Source organism: Serinus canaria, chromosome 17 (assembly GCF_022539315.1).
Source record: "Serinus canaria isolate serCan28SL12 chromosome 17, serCan2020, whole genome shotgun sequence".
In the NCBI taxonomy this organism is placed as follows: Eukaryota; Metazoa; Chordata; class Aves; order Passeriformes; family Fringillidae; genus Serinus; species Serinus canaria.
The window spans coordinates 7,522,461-7,538,959 of NC_066330.1; the positions used below are offsets into that span (position 1 = coordinate 7,522,461).

The following is a 16,499-nucleotide window of genomic DNA, read 5'->3' on the forward strand; positions in this document are numbered from 1 at the left end:
ATCCCCACTCTGCATTAACGGGACCGTCTTTAATTACAGCATAACGAGGTGTTTGCCTTGGCACCCCGCCCTGCTCCCCACTAAATTAATGCTGGGCTCAGAACAAGCGCCCTGCCCTGGCTCCTGCCTGAGCTGAGATCTATTTGAAGGGATTAACGAGTTTGTAAATCTGCAAACAGGATTAGAAACAAGAGCATCTTCCTTGAGCTCCCCTGCCCTGCCTGTCTCCTGCCCCGCTGCTGGCTGAACGAGCTGGGCAGGGCTGGGCAGGAAGGGGAGCTTTGTTTTTTCTCCAGTCTCAAAAGCAGGAGTAAACTGGGTGTAAAGAGGTTGTATCTCCCTGTGAGAGCTGCTGGAGAGAGTTGCCAGTGCATTACTGATACCCAGCCCTTCAAAACTGCCATTTTCCTGTTCTCTGTCTTTAAAGCATCTTATTCCAGTTTGTAACTGATTACGGTGATTAGGATCTTTTAGTTGTCTGATACTGGGTGTTTTTCTCCCTGTTTTTGAAGGAAAGGGAATGCTGACCAGGCAGGACTCCTTGACTTTGCCTCAGTTCTGTCCTTTTTCATCATTAATTGCTCATGGGTGCTCTCTGCCATGAGCATCCTTGGCCCCATCATGATTATTCTCAGCACCGTGCCCTGGTGAGCAGGCTGTAACCAAGGCTGGTAATGGACCTGGAAAAGGAGGCAGTGTGCCAGTTGTAAATGTCTCACTGGGATAATTTGGTCAGATTTTGGGGCCACTTAAACATGAAATCAGGTTCATGGCAGGATTACTTGAGGATTAGTGTCCTCCAGATAGCTTCAGCTGGGTTCTGAGATCCTCAAAACCACCACTAAGATGTGGTCCCGCATCCTTGATGGCACAAAGGTGTAAAAGCTCATCCCTGGCAGCCGTGTGTGCCCCAGGCTGGCGTTGCCAGGCTGACCTCTGGCACTGCATGTTGGGTCAGAGGAGACATTTCCTCTGCGGGCTGGGGACCCGCGCCGGGTCTCACAACTGCTGTATTTATACATCCTGCTCAGTGCTGGGTAATCAGAAAATGCAATATCGCTGTCACCAGCTCTCTGAAGACATCCAGCCTGAGTAATTTAACATGTCAGCTCCATCCATCACGGAGACGCAGCCGGCACACAAACGCACAGTGGCCGGAGGGGGCTGGGCCGGTGGCTGCCAGAGCAGCTGCCACGTGTGCCAGCTGCCTGGGCACCTCACAGGGGTGTGACAGCACACAGAGCACCACGTGGCTCCCTCTGTCCACCCCAGCCATCTGCCTGTGCAAAAGGGGCCAGCTCTGGTGCATGGCCAGGTGACAGAGGGGTGTGCCATGTCCTACCTGCACAGGCAGTGTCCAGGTCCCTCTCCCAGGCAGGGGCAAGGGCTGTGCTGAGCTCTCAGCAGTGGGGGACTCTCCCATAGCTGCTGTCTGTCACTACAGCAGCCCCTGCTCAGTGAGAGGCGGATTTGCAGCAGGGCTGCAGCCCTGGCTGGTTGCCCAAGGGCCTTCGTTAGAAGCCCGGGTTAATTAAGATTTTCCTCACTCATGCAAATAAGCCTTATTGGTCTTACCACTCTGCTGTGTCTCTCAAACCCCTTGGTGTGTGTGTATCACGACACTGGAAGTTTTCTGTGGTGTTTGTGGCTGAAGAGGGGTTGATGATGGGTCATAGTTTGGGATCTTTACACCCCCCAGCCCCCTGCCCAAGCACTAAATCTGCTGCATGCAAGCATTGACCCTCCCTGCTGCATCCAGGAGAAAGGAGCCAGCAGAGTCCCTTCCTGCCCTGCTGCTGAGACTGCCCTGGAGGGCACTGCTCAGCCAGGGCAGGGCAGGGCACGGCCAGGGCAGGAGCCACGTGCCGAGCTCCTGGCGTCCCTCTGGCTCCTGCCAGCCACCTCTCATCGCCGTGATTGAGGATTTCAGAGGGCAGAAGGCACCGCTCATTTTCTGTTCTCCTGCCAAGAAATGGGGAAATTGTGCTGCTGCCTAGAATAAAAGATTTTTTAAAAACACTAAAATATTTTAATGGCAGTTTAAAGGGCCACTGTCAACCCCCAGAGGCCTCTTTGCTTTAAGCTCTGCAAAGATTGAAGGACTTCTGCCAATTAGAGTCTGTGGTGCTTTTTAAGTATCCATTGCTTCTTGGTGGGTCTGGGGATGGAGCCAGCTGGGCTCCTGCTGCATCCCACACCAGATCTGGAGAGGAGGAGGCCGGGTGAACCTTGGGCCAGCCCTGCTCCTGTCTGTTCTGACTGCTGCTGTCACAGCAAGTGGGGGAGCAGATGGGCCAGATTGGGTACTGAGGAGAAGGAAAAACCCTCAAGGGGTTCCTGGGTGCTCCCCAAGGGCTGTATTCCCCCTGTACCATTTGTCCTTGCTGGGTTTGCTAAATTTCACTGCATTTCACCGTGCAGGTGTCCTTGGGGAGAGCAGCTGTCACACTCAGGGGTTTTCTTTGTAAGTCCCTTGAAGTATATTTGTGTTTTTATTTCTGAGGGTAGAATGTGTCTTCTGACATTCACATCACTATATGCACTGTGGAGTCTTGATTTTTGATGAAATAATGAATGGTAAAAGTTTCTGATTTCTACTGGTGACCCCAAGCAAAGAACCTTAGCAAGGAGAGGGGGTTGTTGGCCAAATCCTCAGCTCTGCTGAGGAGCTCCTGGCTCCACCTGCTCCTGAGCATCCCAGCTGCCAGGGCTGATTTTTTCCTCTCTATTGCCTGCAGGTGGGATCGGGTTTGGACGTGCCAAAGGCAACTCTGGCTCAGAGGCAGACGATGAAACCCAGCTCACCTTCTACACGGAGCAGTATCGTAGCCGGAGGCGAAGCAAAGGTACAGAAGTCACAGTCACACCTCTGACTGCTCTCTGCTGTCAGGGGAAAAGAGATGCTTGAGCACCTTGGCTGTCCCATGGGTGCTGGTGTCTGACACTGCCCAAGTCTGAAGGACAGCCACAGCAGTCTGTGGTGGTAAGGACACCCCCAGATGTGCTGGTTGTGTGGTGCAGCACCGTGCAGAAGCCATAAATCCCATTTCCCCGTGATGTTGCTGAGGTTCTGGGTTTCTTTGATGGTTTCTAATATCAGTTACCTTCCACATGCCCTGGCACTTCCCCAAAGCTGCACCAGGGGGGAGTGGTTGTGTCTGTCCCCATCCTGGCACCCGTGCAGCTGTCAGGGATGGTTACCCTGGCAATTCCTTGCTCCAAACTCCTGTTTTCTGCCCTTTATTTCCCATGCAAAGCATTCATTGGATGAAAATTGCCCAGCCTTCCACTTGGCACAAAGGCAATTAAAAAGAACAAATTCAAAACGAGGGTTGGGGCAGGGATTTGTAGACCCAAGTCCCTTTAGGCTCTTTTGTGAGTTAGAGAAGCCAAGAAACTGAAATATCATCTGGAGTTTGAAATTAGTGTCCACATTTCCTCTCATCACATCACGCCGGATCGGTTTTTTTGTCATTTTTTTCGGGATGCTCAGCCCGAGCCGTTTGGTGGAGGAGAGGACGAGTTCTGCTGCTGCTGCTGCTGCTGCTACTGGGTTTGAAAAATCACTGTCGGGAAATAACTCCGTTGGGAAGCAATTTAAAAATTGCACAGTGGGTCTGCTCCCTCCATTTGTTTTGTGCAGGGAGCCGGGCCTCGGCAGAGCGCGGCAGCCAGACGGATGCCGGTGCCCACCGCAGCAGCACGCGGCCCCATTTGTTTCTATGATGAGCCATTCCCATAAATGCTTCCCGTGTGTTTATTTGAATGTGAAATTGCCTCAACACCTCTGATCAGCTCGATGGTTGCACACAGGAATAAGCTCACGCATGAAGAGGGGTGTGCTGCAGTTGTTGGGCCTTCAATTTTATATGATTGGTCTTTTTTTTATTTTCTTTTTTTTTTGTCTTTTTTTTTTTTTTTTTTGGTCCTTTTCCATGTGTTTTAGAACCAAGAGAAATCATCACCATGTTTAAAATGAGCTTTTGATGAAAAGGATGAGAGAATTTGTGAGTTCCTTGCCTGTTGCAGTACAAACACAGCTACATTCAGGGGAAAATGATAAAATCAGAATCCCGGAATGGTTAGGGTTGGAAGGGACCTTAAAATCACTTTGTTCCACCCCCTACCATGGTCGAGGATACCTGCCACTATCCCAGGTTGCTCCAAGCCCTGTCCAACCTGACCTTGGATGCTTCCAGGGATCCAGGGACAGCCACAGATTCTCTGGGCAACTTGTGCCAGGGCATCGCCACGCTCATAGTCAAGAATTTTTTTTTTCCCAATAAGCTTAAACTTCCTTCTAACCCTCTGTCAGTTTGAAGCCATTTCCCCTTGTCCTGTCATTCCATGTCCTTCTCCATCTCCCTTCAGGTACTGGAAGTCTGCAGTTATTCACCCCTGAGCCTTCTCCACACTGAACAATCCCAACTCTCTCAGCTTTTCCTCATGGGAAAGGTTCCATCCCTTTGATCATCTTCCTGCCTGTGTTACAGGAGGAAGGAATTGGTTATGTTGCAAACAGGGACAAAAGAAGCTGTCCCAAAACACTGCTGGTACAGGGATCAAATTTCCCAGGTGCTGGAGTAGCTTTTTCAGTGACTTATTCAGGAATACTGGGCAGGCTGTAACAGCCCTTGGGTACTTTGGAAAAGTCACTGAAGTTTGTGGTTTTTTCAGCTTCCACTAAGGAAAGGGGTGATAGGGCACAGGGAAGGTATGGAAAACTGTGTTTTAATGAGAGGCAGATAAATCTTTGCAAGGCTGCCTTAATGCCATTCCCCTTGAGGTCAGCTGCTCTGTAAGTCTCTCAAAAACAGCTCGCACTGGATGTCAGGTACAAAGATATTTTTATTGACGTCTGTGTTGGTTTTCAGTTGTTGGTTTTAGCTTCCTTGTAGGGCAAATATAAAGGAACAGATGAATGGGAAGAATTCCTTTCTTTCCCTGTGAATAAGCTGTTGTTCACCTGGGCAGCTTTGATGGCTGGGTTTGAAGGGAATTCAGGAGGCAGAGCTGCCTCGCGCCGTCGCGCAGGGCTGGCTGTTAGATCTGCCTTAGTGTTTGAGCAATGCTGTGAGAACCTGGTGTGTTCATGTTCACTGGGGGCTAACTGAGGGAATTGTCTTGCATGAAGTCCCCATTGTACTTCCCCTCCTGTCTAGATAAATTTGGCCATCGCTGCATCCTTGAAAGGAATTTTCCATTATCCTTTCATTGACTGTCCTCTCCCTCGTGGAAGCAGAGCAATAGCGTAGTGGGAAGTCGTAGCATGGAACTCATAATTGCAAGTTCAGCCAAGATCCATAATTGGATGGGATTGTAACTCTAATAGAGAAGGATGCATCGTCAGATACAGTTAATTCTTACAATGATGTTCCCCCATTGATTTCGCCAGGCTGGCGTGTCGTTGCAGGTGCCTTTGGGTAGTTATCAGGTCCAAGGAGAGGGATTCCTTGGGGTTTCTCTCCTCGGATAAGATTTTGTAGGATTGAGCCTAATTACTTGCACTGTCAAGGCATTGATCCCAGATGATGTGATGGGAAGTTTCCACTTAGGAGGTGTGCAGGTTTGCTTTTATTTGAGCTTGGTTAAGTGGCCTCCTGTGTCTCCTGGAGAAGGAGGACAGCAGGTCCTCTAGTGCTTTGGCAAGGCAGATTAGAGAGAGTGTCCCACAGGACAATATTCAGCAAGGGAGAATTTGTTCTGGTAGCTCAGCAGCAGCAGAGCCACTGGTACCTGGTTTTCAGTGCAGGAATACACAGAGAAGTAAGAGGCAGGGTTACAGCATGCTGCACCACTCACCTTCCCAGCCTCTAGGGCTGTGGGAAGCCCTTACACTGGTGTTGCCATGTCTTTGGAAGGTCTCCAGAGAAATTATAGGGGAGCAGAGTGTAAGAGTGTAATAAAGCAGGGGAGATCTTCCCCTGGAGGCTTGGTCTTTGCTGTTGGGCTCAGCCCTATCTCTGAGATTTGAGCTGGGAGAGGCATTGCTGGCTTATGCCAAGAAGTGCTCTGTTCACACCCAGACCTTCAGTGAGACACCCTTCCTCTTCACCACAGTCCCTGCCTGTGCCCACACCAGCTCCTCACTCTCTCCACTTTGACAGATCAGGGTGAGCTCTGCTCTGTGGTGTGCAGTCTCAAGGGAGCTGCAATTCAGATTGCTTTTCCAAGTGAAACAAGTCCTGAGAGAAGCTGTCAGGCTGTGCACAGCTCTGTGCTCAGAGGCTGAAGTGACCCTCAGCTGGGGCCAGGGATGGCTGGTTTGCTCCTTCCTGCTGACTCCTCGAGGATTTCCAGAAATCCGATTTTCTTGCAACCTATTTACAACAGGTTTGTGCACTGCAAGGCTCTGCTTGCTGTGTGTGCTGCTGGCTCCCCTTTCCCATTCCCCTGGGAATCCCAGGAGCTGTGGGAACCTCTTTGCATTCTGGCTCTTGTTTTCAGGGCCATGGGTCATTGCACCTTCCACCAGTGCCGAAGTCTCTGTGAGAGAGAACCTGACAGTGTTGGAAGGATGTGAATCCACATCCCCCGCTGGCCAGCAGAGCAATATCAAAGCTTTGATGCTTCAGGGTGGCATGTGTTCAGTCAGGTTCCACTCTGAGTTTGAGAGGAAAATATTATAGCAAAAAATCCCCCTAAAGCAAGGAGGCAGAGCCCTGTGCACAAACTCCACTCCTGCTCCATCCCTCTCATTCTGGGGTGGGGTTTGCCCTGTGCCCAGCAAAATATATTCAGCTCCAGGTTTGACTGTGCAGCCCCAAGTTCTCCTGGTCACAGGCAGCACCTTCCTGGTGGTGAAACCAAATAGTGAAAGGTGTGGGGGTAGCAGCAGTACTGTAACTCCGAGGCTGTATCAGCTCCCTGCCCATCTCATTGAGGATTCCCTGAGTATAATGAGCCCTCCTTGCTGGAGTGGAGGCACAGGCAAGGTTCCTGCACCTCCCTCTGCTTTCTCAGGCCACAGATCAGCTGCTCTGTAACACAGAAATGTGGAACAGATGCTGTTCAGCTTCCTGGGTTGGGGGAAACTGAGGCAGGGAAAGTGATGATGCTGTTTGGAGACCCTGTGAGGGGCTGAGCCATCCCAAGCCCATTTGTCTTGGAGATCCACAGACTGTCTGCCCTCCCTTGCACTCTTGTTTGAGCCTCTGGGACCTGCTGGGAGCCCCTGGGATCTGCCAGGAGGTTCCCATAAGTGCTGCCAAACTCCTGAGTCTGGGGCTGATGTCACTCCCCATCCAGCAGGGATCAGGTACAGAATTGCTGGAAAGCCAGACACAAAGGATGGAGTGCAAAGACAAAAGGATGCTTTTGTTCCTGTGATGGCTGAGGCATGCTGGAGGGCACCCACCCACCCTGGGGTGTCTCAAGGAGTGTCCTCAGCTGGCTGCTGCTCCTCAAGCTGTCTCTGGAATCTGCTTGGGCTTGAGCTGCACCACCCTGAGCCTGCTCCCCACACTTGGGTCTGGGATTGCTTCACCCCTCCTGGCATCGCCTGCTAAAAGAGGAAGAGGGGAAAACATCCCACTCTGTTTTCCTGCACAGCTCCCCAGCACCCCAGGGAAGGGAGGGCATGGCTTTGGGATGCTCCTCAGCTGAGGTCTCTGTGAACAAGGCACCTGGCTGCTTCCATAGTACGCAGTGATGGTTTTGACAAATTAGCAGAGTTCAATTATGTACCTTGGATTGGTGTCAGCCCTGTGTGTGCATGTGCTGGGCTGGCTGGCGGAGCCTTCTGAGGGCTGTTAGAGAAATGAGAAGCTGAGCTTTGATCTGCCTTTGTATTTGGTGGTTAAAACAAGGCCTTTTATAAGGGAATATTAGGTATTCGGAGTCTACTACATATGAGGAAGCTTGGCTTTGATCCTCTCCCATCTCCAGAGGCAGCAGGCAGTTATTATTTCATGGGGAACTAAACGAGGTGCAGAATGAAACTTGGGTACTGCTCTCTTTGCTGCTGCCTCTGGCCTCGCTGGAGCTGAGTGAATGCTGCAGGCAGGACATCACCTCACTCTTCCATACTCCTCAGGGAATTGCCTCCCTGCTCTGCCTTAGGCTTGACTCACCTTCAAACTGGGAGAGATGCTGCTGGCAATCAAGGGGGAGACAAAAGGTGATAAAGCAAACATGTCAATTTGGGCTGCTTCCAGGGGCATGAAGGAAAAATGGGTCTGCCTGTGTCTGGTGCTGTCTGTCTGTCCTTGGGGATGCTTCTCCCTTCCTGGCAGCCCTGTGTCCATCCCCTCCTTGTGTGGTCAGCCCATGGCACAGACAGGTTAAGATTCCCCAGGAAGGGACACAGAGTCCTTAGGATTCCCCAGGAAGGGACACAGAGCCCTTAGGATTCCCCAGGAAGGGACACTGAGCCCTTAGGATTCCCCAGGAAGGGACACAGAGCCCTTAGGATTCCCCAGGAAGGGACACAGAGCCCTTAGGATTCCTCAGGAAGGGACACAGAGCCCTTAGGATTCCCCAGGAAGGGACACAGAGCCCTTAGGATTCCCCAGGAAGGGACACAGAGTCCTTAGGATTCCCCAGGAAGGGACACAGAGTCCTTAGGATTCCTCAGGAAGGGACACAGAGCCCTTAGGATTCCTCAGGAAGGGACACAGAGCATTTAGGATTCCTCAGGAAGGGACACCCAGCATTTAGGATTCTTTAGGAAGAGACACAGAGTCCTTAGGATTCCCCAGGAAGGGACACAGAGCCCTTAGGATTCCTCAGGAAGGGACACAGAGTCCTTAGGATTCCCCAGGAAGGGACACCCAGCTGCTCCCTGCAGGGACAGACGGACAGGTCAGCCTGGGTGGAGCACACCCAGCTGGTTCATGGCGCATGGAGCTGTGCTGCTCTCTGTGAGGCCAGGAAAGAGCAGCCCAGAGGAGACACCACAGCTCCTACGGGACCTGCAGATCCCCAGATGTCAGGAATGAGTTGCCTTAATGATACAAATCTTGTCTTTATGCCCCAGAACACCAGGATCCCTCCCTCCCAGCAGGCTGAGCCCCAGCACCACAGCATGCTCACACCGTGATATCCAGGGCAGTGTGGCAGTGGGGGATGCTCCTTATTCCCAACCATTCTCTGCTCTCTGTCATGGATGCTGCTTTTCCAGCGAGTGAACAAATGTGGTGCTTTTTCATGATGGCTTATTTTGCCTGCAGAGCAATGAGGCACTGCCACAGCCCATAAAACCCACTCTGAGTCCCTCTCCATTCCTGCTGGACTCTGGCTATGCAGGAAAGCTGGGCTGGGGTTGCTCCAGCCTCCTTTTTGCTCCTTTAATCACTGGTGGCCGTAAGTGTGGGGGTTCACTCATGCTCCTGCCCATGCCAGGGATGCTGAGCTGCTGGGAGAGGGGCTGCTGCTGGAACCTGGAGCTGGGCAGCACCAGGAGCTGCAGGTAAATGCTGGTGGAGCTGCAGGCACTTTAACTTCCCTGGACTGCGCTGGAGATAAAGGCTTTTACATCTGTTCCTGGAGGCAGCTCGGGTCTTCCCATTTATTTATTTATTTTCCGATTGTATCTGATACAGCCTCAGCGAGTAATTGAGTGTTTGAGAGTGAAAAATTATCTCTCCGGCTTGGCCCTTATCTTGACAGCAAAGCAGCACTTTTAATTTAATTTTGTTCAGAGCATGTGGGTAACAAATTTCACTAATCGCTCTGCTGTCGCCCTCCGCATGGTAACGAGCCTCTTGTTTCCCAGGAAGCTGAACATAAACACGGAGCTGGATGCAGGCAGGAGGAGGGAGAGGGCTGGAGCTGCTTGGAAAATGAAGATGCTTTTGGTTGTGGATTCCTGTGGCACCATGGATTTGTCTCCTGGCTGCAGCAGGAAAGGGAGCAGAGGGTGGTGGATGTTGCATTTGTTCCTGCGTGATGTTTGGCTGGAGGGGGAAACTGAGGCACAGAGGGGTGTGCCCCAAGCCTGGGGAGCTGTTGCAGAGCAGAGATTCGTATTCTCATCCTGTTCTGTCAGTTTGCATCTATTCCAAAAATAATGGATGGAGGCAAAAGATGGTTTGGGGCTTTTTTTTTTTTTTTTTTGAGGCTGCAGCCCACTTCCCCAATCCCAGCTCTGCCTGCAGGGTGACAGTGGGACAGCAGGGAGTGTGGGGAAGGTCCAGCCAGGATGAACAACATGAGTCCTTGGACTTCTCTTGCCACCAGCCCCTGGGACATCTCCTGCCAAGTCTTGAGCCCTCCCTGCCACCCTGGCCTCTATCACTGCTCTCCTCCTGGTTTCTAAAATCAATTTATCTGTCTGACCAGCCCTCCACTAGCTGAGCACAATCCTCCCTGGGCTGTGACTCAACACAAACTATTTCATAGATAATGATTACTTTTTTTTCCCCTTTTTCCTGTAGGAATAATGTTTTTGCTACACTGTATTGAAAATTGCTTTTCCTTCTCCTTAAAATGAAACCTTCCACTCAGATTTGCCTTTGTGCTTGTACATTGTAAAATTGGGACTCATTTGGAGTGTAAAACAAAAAAAGATCGGGCCTTAATTCCAGGAGAAGTGCTTTCATTGATTTTCATGAAAGAAAATTCCAGTGCAGGCAATATTTACCTTTAAATATGTAGCTGTTTCTTTAATGTGATTTTATCTCAACCAATTCAGCACTGGGAACATGAAAGCAAAACTGACTTCATTGATTTTAATTGTCCCTGCCCAGAGAAATGCAAAAAAAATACAGCAGTGCCAGGAGAGCAAATTGAGTTTGCACAAATTCTTCCCCCCACTGCTGTGCCAGAAGGTTTAAGATGTGTGGGCAGGAGAATCTGCCCGTGGTGACCCTGGTGCTGGTGGGGCTGGTGGATCAGCATGTCAGCCTGGGCCACTTGGGTCATCTGTATTCCCCCCTCTCCTCAGCTGCTCATTCCTTGCCCAGCCTTCAAGGCTTTGCCTTTGCCCCCTTCCTCCTCCTGGTTGGAATTTGCTGCTGAGGTCTCCCTGCCAGCTGCAGCACAATGCCTTAGAGCAAAGGGGGAGCACCACCAACAGCTGTATAATTAGGAAGCAAATACATTTATTCAGTACATAAGGCTGTATAACTCCAGGAGCACCTGAAGAGCCGAGGCTCAGGCTGCTGGGGGAGCACAAGGCTCACTGGGAGTTCAGTCAATGAGCCCCTGACCTTGCTCTGGGGTCCAGCAGCCCAACCCCAGCCTCCCCACAGTGCCCAAGCCATCCCTTGGCACCCTCCTCCCCCTGACCCACAGCCCAGGGCTGCCTTTTCTGCAGCTCCCTGTGCCGTGCTGGAGGACGTCTCAGCTAATTGCTAGAGGATAATTCATAAATGTTAATAGTATTAATCTGATTCAGCATGTGCTCAGCAAGATCTAATCCTCTATAAATCCAGAAGCGACTGATCTCACCCTTCAGCTGCACAACGTGGCTGCCTTTCCTCCTCCTTTCCCCCATCCCTTCCTCTGTGCACCCTCTGTGTCCTTGGAGGGTCTCCTCAGGGTTCTCCCAACACAGGGGAAGCAAAGCTACCACTTCAGGGCTGATCCACATCCTGCTGACTCTGGGGTGAGGCTGGAGACTGCCCAGTGCCCAGGCTCTGACCCAGATCTGGGCTGGAGCTGTGAGCACCTTCACTGGGATTTGTCCAGGACTACAGTGGAGAAGATGCCTCAGGAAGAGGCTGGGACCAGGTGTGGTGTAGATGGTATGTGATGAAACACCTGCCTGTGCTCTCAGCCCCTGCATGGGGGGCTCATTGCATCCACATCCCTCCCCTTTAGGAGGAAGGGGCTCTGGGGCTGGGTAGTGCATGAAGGATGGTGGGGTCATGGTGCAGCAGAGCTGTGTCTGACTGGAAGGAGGATCTGCCATCCCCATCCCATCCCAGTTTCCCATCCCAATTTCCCATCCCATTTCCCATCCCATCCCATTTCCCATCCCATCCCATTTCCCATCCTGTCCCAATATCCCATCCCAATTGCCCATCCCAAATGCCAATCCCATCCCCCAGAGGGACCATCCTGCTGAGGAAGAGGAGGCTGCAGGGCAGGAGGGAAGACAGGCAGCGCTGCTCCCTCCCCGTGCAGGGCTGCTCCATGTCCAGAACCTCCTGCCAACATCCACTGCTCATCTTAATTGGCGTTTGACTTGATTGGACACGATCTGCCCCTCGCAGGACACCTCGGGACGTGTCTGTGTGTGAGGCTGTCCTGGAAACGCTGCTCTGTCCTGTTAATGAGCCTCTGCCTGAACAGAACGATGGATCATTAGGAGCCCGATTCCTCCGGCACGGCAGCGAGGAGCCCTCCTCCGGCGGGCTCCGGGAGCATCCCGGGTGCCAGATGGGCTGGGCTGGGCTGGGCTGGGCTGGGCTGGGCCGGGCTGAGCCGGGCTGGGCGGGGCTGGGCTGGCTGTCCCCAAGGGATGCTGCTGTCCCCAGAGGTGCTGCTGTCCCCAGGGGATGCTGCTGTCCCCAGAGGTGCTGCTGTCCCCAGAGGTGCTGCTGTCCCCGAGCTGGGCTGGGCTGGCTGTCCCCAGGGGATGCTGCTGTCCCCAGAGGTGTTGCTGTCCCCAGGGGCTGCTGCTGTCCCCAGGGGATGCTGCTGTCCCCAGAGGTGCTGCTGTCCCCAGGGGATGCTGCTGTCCCCAGGGGATGCTGCTGTTCCCAGAGGTGCTGCTGTCCCCAGGAGATGCTGCTGTCCCCCAGGGATGCTGCTGTTCCCCCAGGGATGCTGCTGTCCCCAGGAGATGCTGCTGTCCCCCAGGGATGCTGCTGTTCCCAGAGGTGCTGCTGTCCCCAGGAGATGCTGCTGTCCCCCAGGGATGCTGCTGTCCCCAGGGATGCTGCTGTCCCCCAGGGATGCTGCTGTCCCCAGAGGTGCTGCTGTCCCCTAGGAGATGCTGCTGTCCCCAGAGGTGCTGCTGTCCCCCAGGGATGCTGCTGTCCCCTAGAGGTGCTGGTGTCCCCCAGAGGTGCTGCTGTCCCCAGGGGATGCTGTGCTAGGATGCTGCTGTCCCCAGAGGTGCTGCTGTCCCCTAGGAGATGCTGCTGTCCCCAGAGGTGCTGCTGTCCCCCAGGGATGCTGCTGTCCCCAGGGGATGCTGCTGTCCCCGAGCTGGGTGCCCTGCCTGCAGCACAGCTCAGCGGGGGTTGCTAAGCACCCCCAGCACTCTCTGTTCTCCCCAGCCCCGTTTTCCTGGGAGCTGGGAATACATTTCCATATCCGAGTGGCCATGGAGTGTTCCCTGTGATGCTGTGATGCTATTGTCTCCCGGGGGTGGGGAAGATTGCAAAGCACTTGGCGTTTAACACCCACATATGGTTAACACCACGGGCTCTGTGCTGATAAAGAGGGGGTAATTAAAGTTTATTTTTTTTTATAGACTAATCTCCCAAGCATGTATTTATGAGCCTGATTTAGAAACAGCATATTACTGAGAACACGGGATATTTTTGTTGCTCATAAATCTATACATGTTCTGAGCACACCTTTTCTCTTTTTTTTTCCTTTTTTTTTCTTTCCCCCCCCTAAATTTAGGCAGTACTGCCAATATTAAGAAGAATTGAGCCCAGAGTTTGGTTGGGCTTTTTCCCCCCCTCCTTTATTTTGGGCAGGCAAAGGAAAGTGTACAAAGCAGTGAGTAATTAAATGCACGAGGAAATGATATTTCAAAGGAGACACAGTGCGTTTGGAGGGGCTGTTTGCTGAGTGTTTACACCAGTGGATTTGAATTTATCTTCATCTTGCAGCAGGTGCAGAATCTTCAGGAGAATGTGGTGCTTTGCAAGCGGTTTCTGAGCAGGGGCTCACATCCTCAGTAGGATAATTTGCACTGGGGTTTGAGGGGAGACAAAAGAATCCTGGGTGGGGAAGGTGGTGGTGGCCAGAGTCCTTCTGACCACAGTGCTGGACACTCCTCTTGTTTTCCAGTCTAATTAAGCCACCCTTGGTTCACCAACAGGGAGCATGGCAGGTATGATTCTGCCCTGACATGGAGCATTTGGAGCAATGGAGCATTGCTTTTGCTTTCTGCTTCTCTCTCCTTGGATTTTGTGGGCTGTGGGGAGAAGTTACTTCTCTCTGGATGGAAGTAATTTATTCCTGTTTTTCATCGTGGTGGTGTGCCCTGCTCACTGCTTGGGTGCAGACTCCCTGGGAATCCTTATGGTCCATGTTTTTCCCTTCAAAACTGCCTGGGTGAGCACTTGGAAATCCACTCACTTCCTTGCAACCTCTCAGAACACTACAGAAACATCTTGGATTAAGGATATAGAGAGATCATCTTAATGTAAGAAACATTTATTAGGGGAGAGAGATCTGGGGAGTGAGTTTGGTCTCAGCCATACCTGGTTACCATCTTCCTCTTGGGCTTTTTGAAGCCCAGAAGACCCAAACCAGGACTTCTGTTGGAGTGCTGGAGCTCTCAACCATCCATAAAGGTCTTGTATTCCCCACCCAGCTTCCTCCTCTTGGGAAGGGACATTGATACAGCTGGTTTGGTGCACCTGGAGTTTCAAATCTGGTCTTTACACACTTCCCTGAAGGCCTGGAGATGACAAGGAGAGGAGGGAAAGCCCAGGCTTAGCTAGGTCAACCTCTCATTTGTGGCATTGGGTTTATTTGGGGCTGCCCGAGCTACTGAGCTGGGCTTGGATCCCCTCCCTGGGCTGAAGAAGGAAGGGCTCAGTTTGTCTCACCTCTAGACCAGGGTGAAGCCCTGGAGAACCTGCTGAGGTGGGTTTGGTTAGCAGGGCCTTGCTGAAAATACATTTGCTTGTGGTTTTAAAGGCTTGGAATGAAGCTGATTTTCTCCAGATAGGTGTTTAAATGCAGCACAGCAGTGCTGGAGCATCAGTGGTCTGCAGAGCAGGGAAAGAGATGGAAAACAAAAGCCCAGTCCCTCTCCTTAAGTGCTTTTCCAGCAGTCTCCCTTGAAACCTGGCAGCTAACTGGTTGTGAACAATAAAGAGCTGAGCTGGAAGCCCAATTTCAGCTCGAGCAGAAGCCCCCTTGTTTTGGTTCAGTTGGTCAAAACCAAACATCAGGCACTTCTAGAGGTCAGTGATTAGCAGTGATGGGAATGAGAGAGTGCAGGAGGGAAGGGAGTTACAGGAGACTTGGAGCAATTCTCCCTTTCCTTGAGCAGCCAAGCTCAAACTCCTGGAACTGTAAAGGGATTTTTACTGTTTCAAGCCCCCGTGCTGCTCTCCTCTGAGTCATGGGGAGAGAAGAAGCCACATGGACCACTGGGGATGTGAAATCCTAATTCCTACAGCTCCACTCTGGCTGCAGTTGGGTGAAAGCTGCCATCATACCTGGGATTTGGGCTCTTTGTGAAAAGGGGATAATACTTGTCTCACTCATAAGGGATTTATGATTTAATGTTTGCAAAGCACTTTAAGACCCTGGATTGAAAGGTGATTTATAAGGGTGAAATCCAGCGTTGTCTGGTCCATTGTATATTTGATTTCGTCCACTTATCCTCATGGGGGCTTTTTTCCCTTGCCTTTTTTTTTCCTTTTCCCCTCCCTCTTTTTTACTTTTTTGCATTTGTGTCATAGCTTCAAGCCAAGCAGGGGTTGTGGCAGGCACAGTATGCCCAGCAAGAGGAGGATTTTGCCTCCCATGGAAGTGCTAACTTATGTTGATGATATGAATAAAGATTGGAAAAGAAAAAAAAGAGGATTGCAAGGTGAGGGGCACAGGGGATTGGCAGTAAAGCTGTGAAATAGGAGTGGGATGGCTGTTTAGATGATCCATGCATAAGGAAAGATGCTTCATAAATAATCAATTTACTTGCTCCTGTTGGTCTCAGTGATGGGGGTATTTTCCAGCAGATCAGGCACTTCTCCTGTCCCACAAACCCAGGTTGGAGCATCCCCTGTGCAGGCTCCAACCTGGGGATGCAGTGGTGGGGCTCAGTGCCCTTCCTGGGAAACAGAGGTTGTGCTGAGCCTGAGGTCCCTGGCCTGGCCCCAGCACCTCCAGCAGCAGCTTTAGGCAAATCACAGAGTGTGCAAGTCCTGACTTGGATCCATTTCCAATTCAGTTTTCAAACAGATGCTTTTTAAATCTAACTTTGCTGATGAGGCGACAAGGGCTGGGGCGCAAGTGGGGAGAGGCTGCTTCCAAAAATCAAGAGGTGTCCTCACCTGAATCCTGAGCAGGGCTGTGCTCAGCTCTGCCAGCAGCTGGGTCATCTCACCTTGCACCAGAGTGGGCTCTGCAGCCTCTGGGCTCATTGCTGGGCTGTGCCCTCTCCTTGCCATGGACACACTCTCCAAGTGGTACATCCCAAGCCCTGGAGAAGGAACCTTGTGAGGTGTCTGTTGTTATCTTGGAGCAGAGCGGGGTGCTGGCACAAGGCCCTGGATGAGGGGGCCGTGGGAGATGCAGTGCAGTCAGAGCAGCAGTGGGACACCCCCCAGGTCCAGGGGGATCAGAGATGCCTCAAGGATGAAGGCTCCAAGCACACCTTGCTTGGGCAGTGGAGACCTGTTTGTGGTCTGGGACAG

The 16,499-nt window shown here is 51.9% G+C and overlaps 1 protein-coding gene across 1 annotated transcript in view; it reads left to right on the forward strand.

Annotated features, from left to right (window-relative positions):
* The window catches only part of ASTN2 (astrotactin 2), a 299,849-nt gene that overhangs the window by 73,929 nt on the left and 209,421 nt on the right, over nucleotides 1-16,499 (forward strand). Inside the window, exon 5 of the mRNA XM_030231263.2 lies at nucleotides 2,739-2,846. Within this exon, the coding sequence (XP_030087123.1) occupies nucleotides 2,739-2,846 (108 nt within the window). The remainder of the gene's footprint in view (nucleotides 1-2,738; nucleotides 2,847-16,499) is intronic.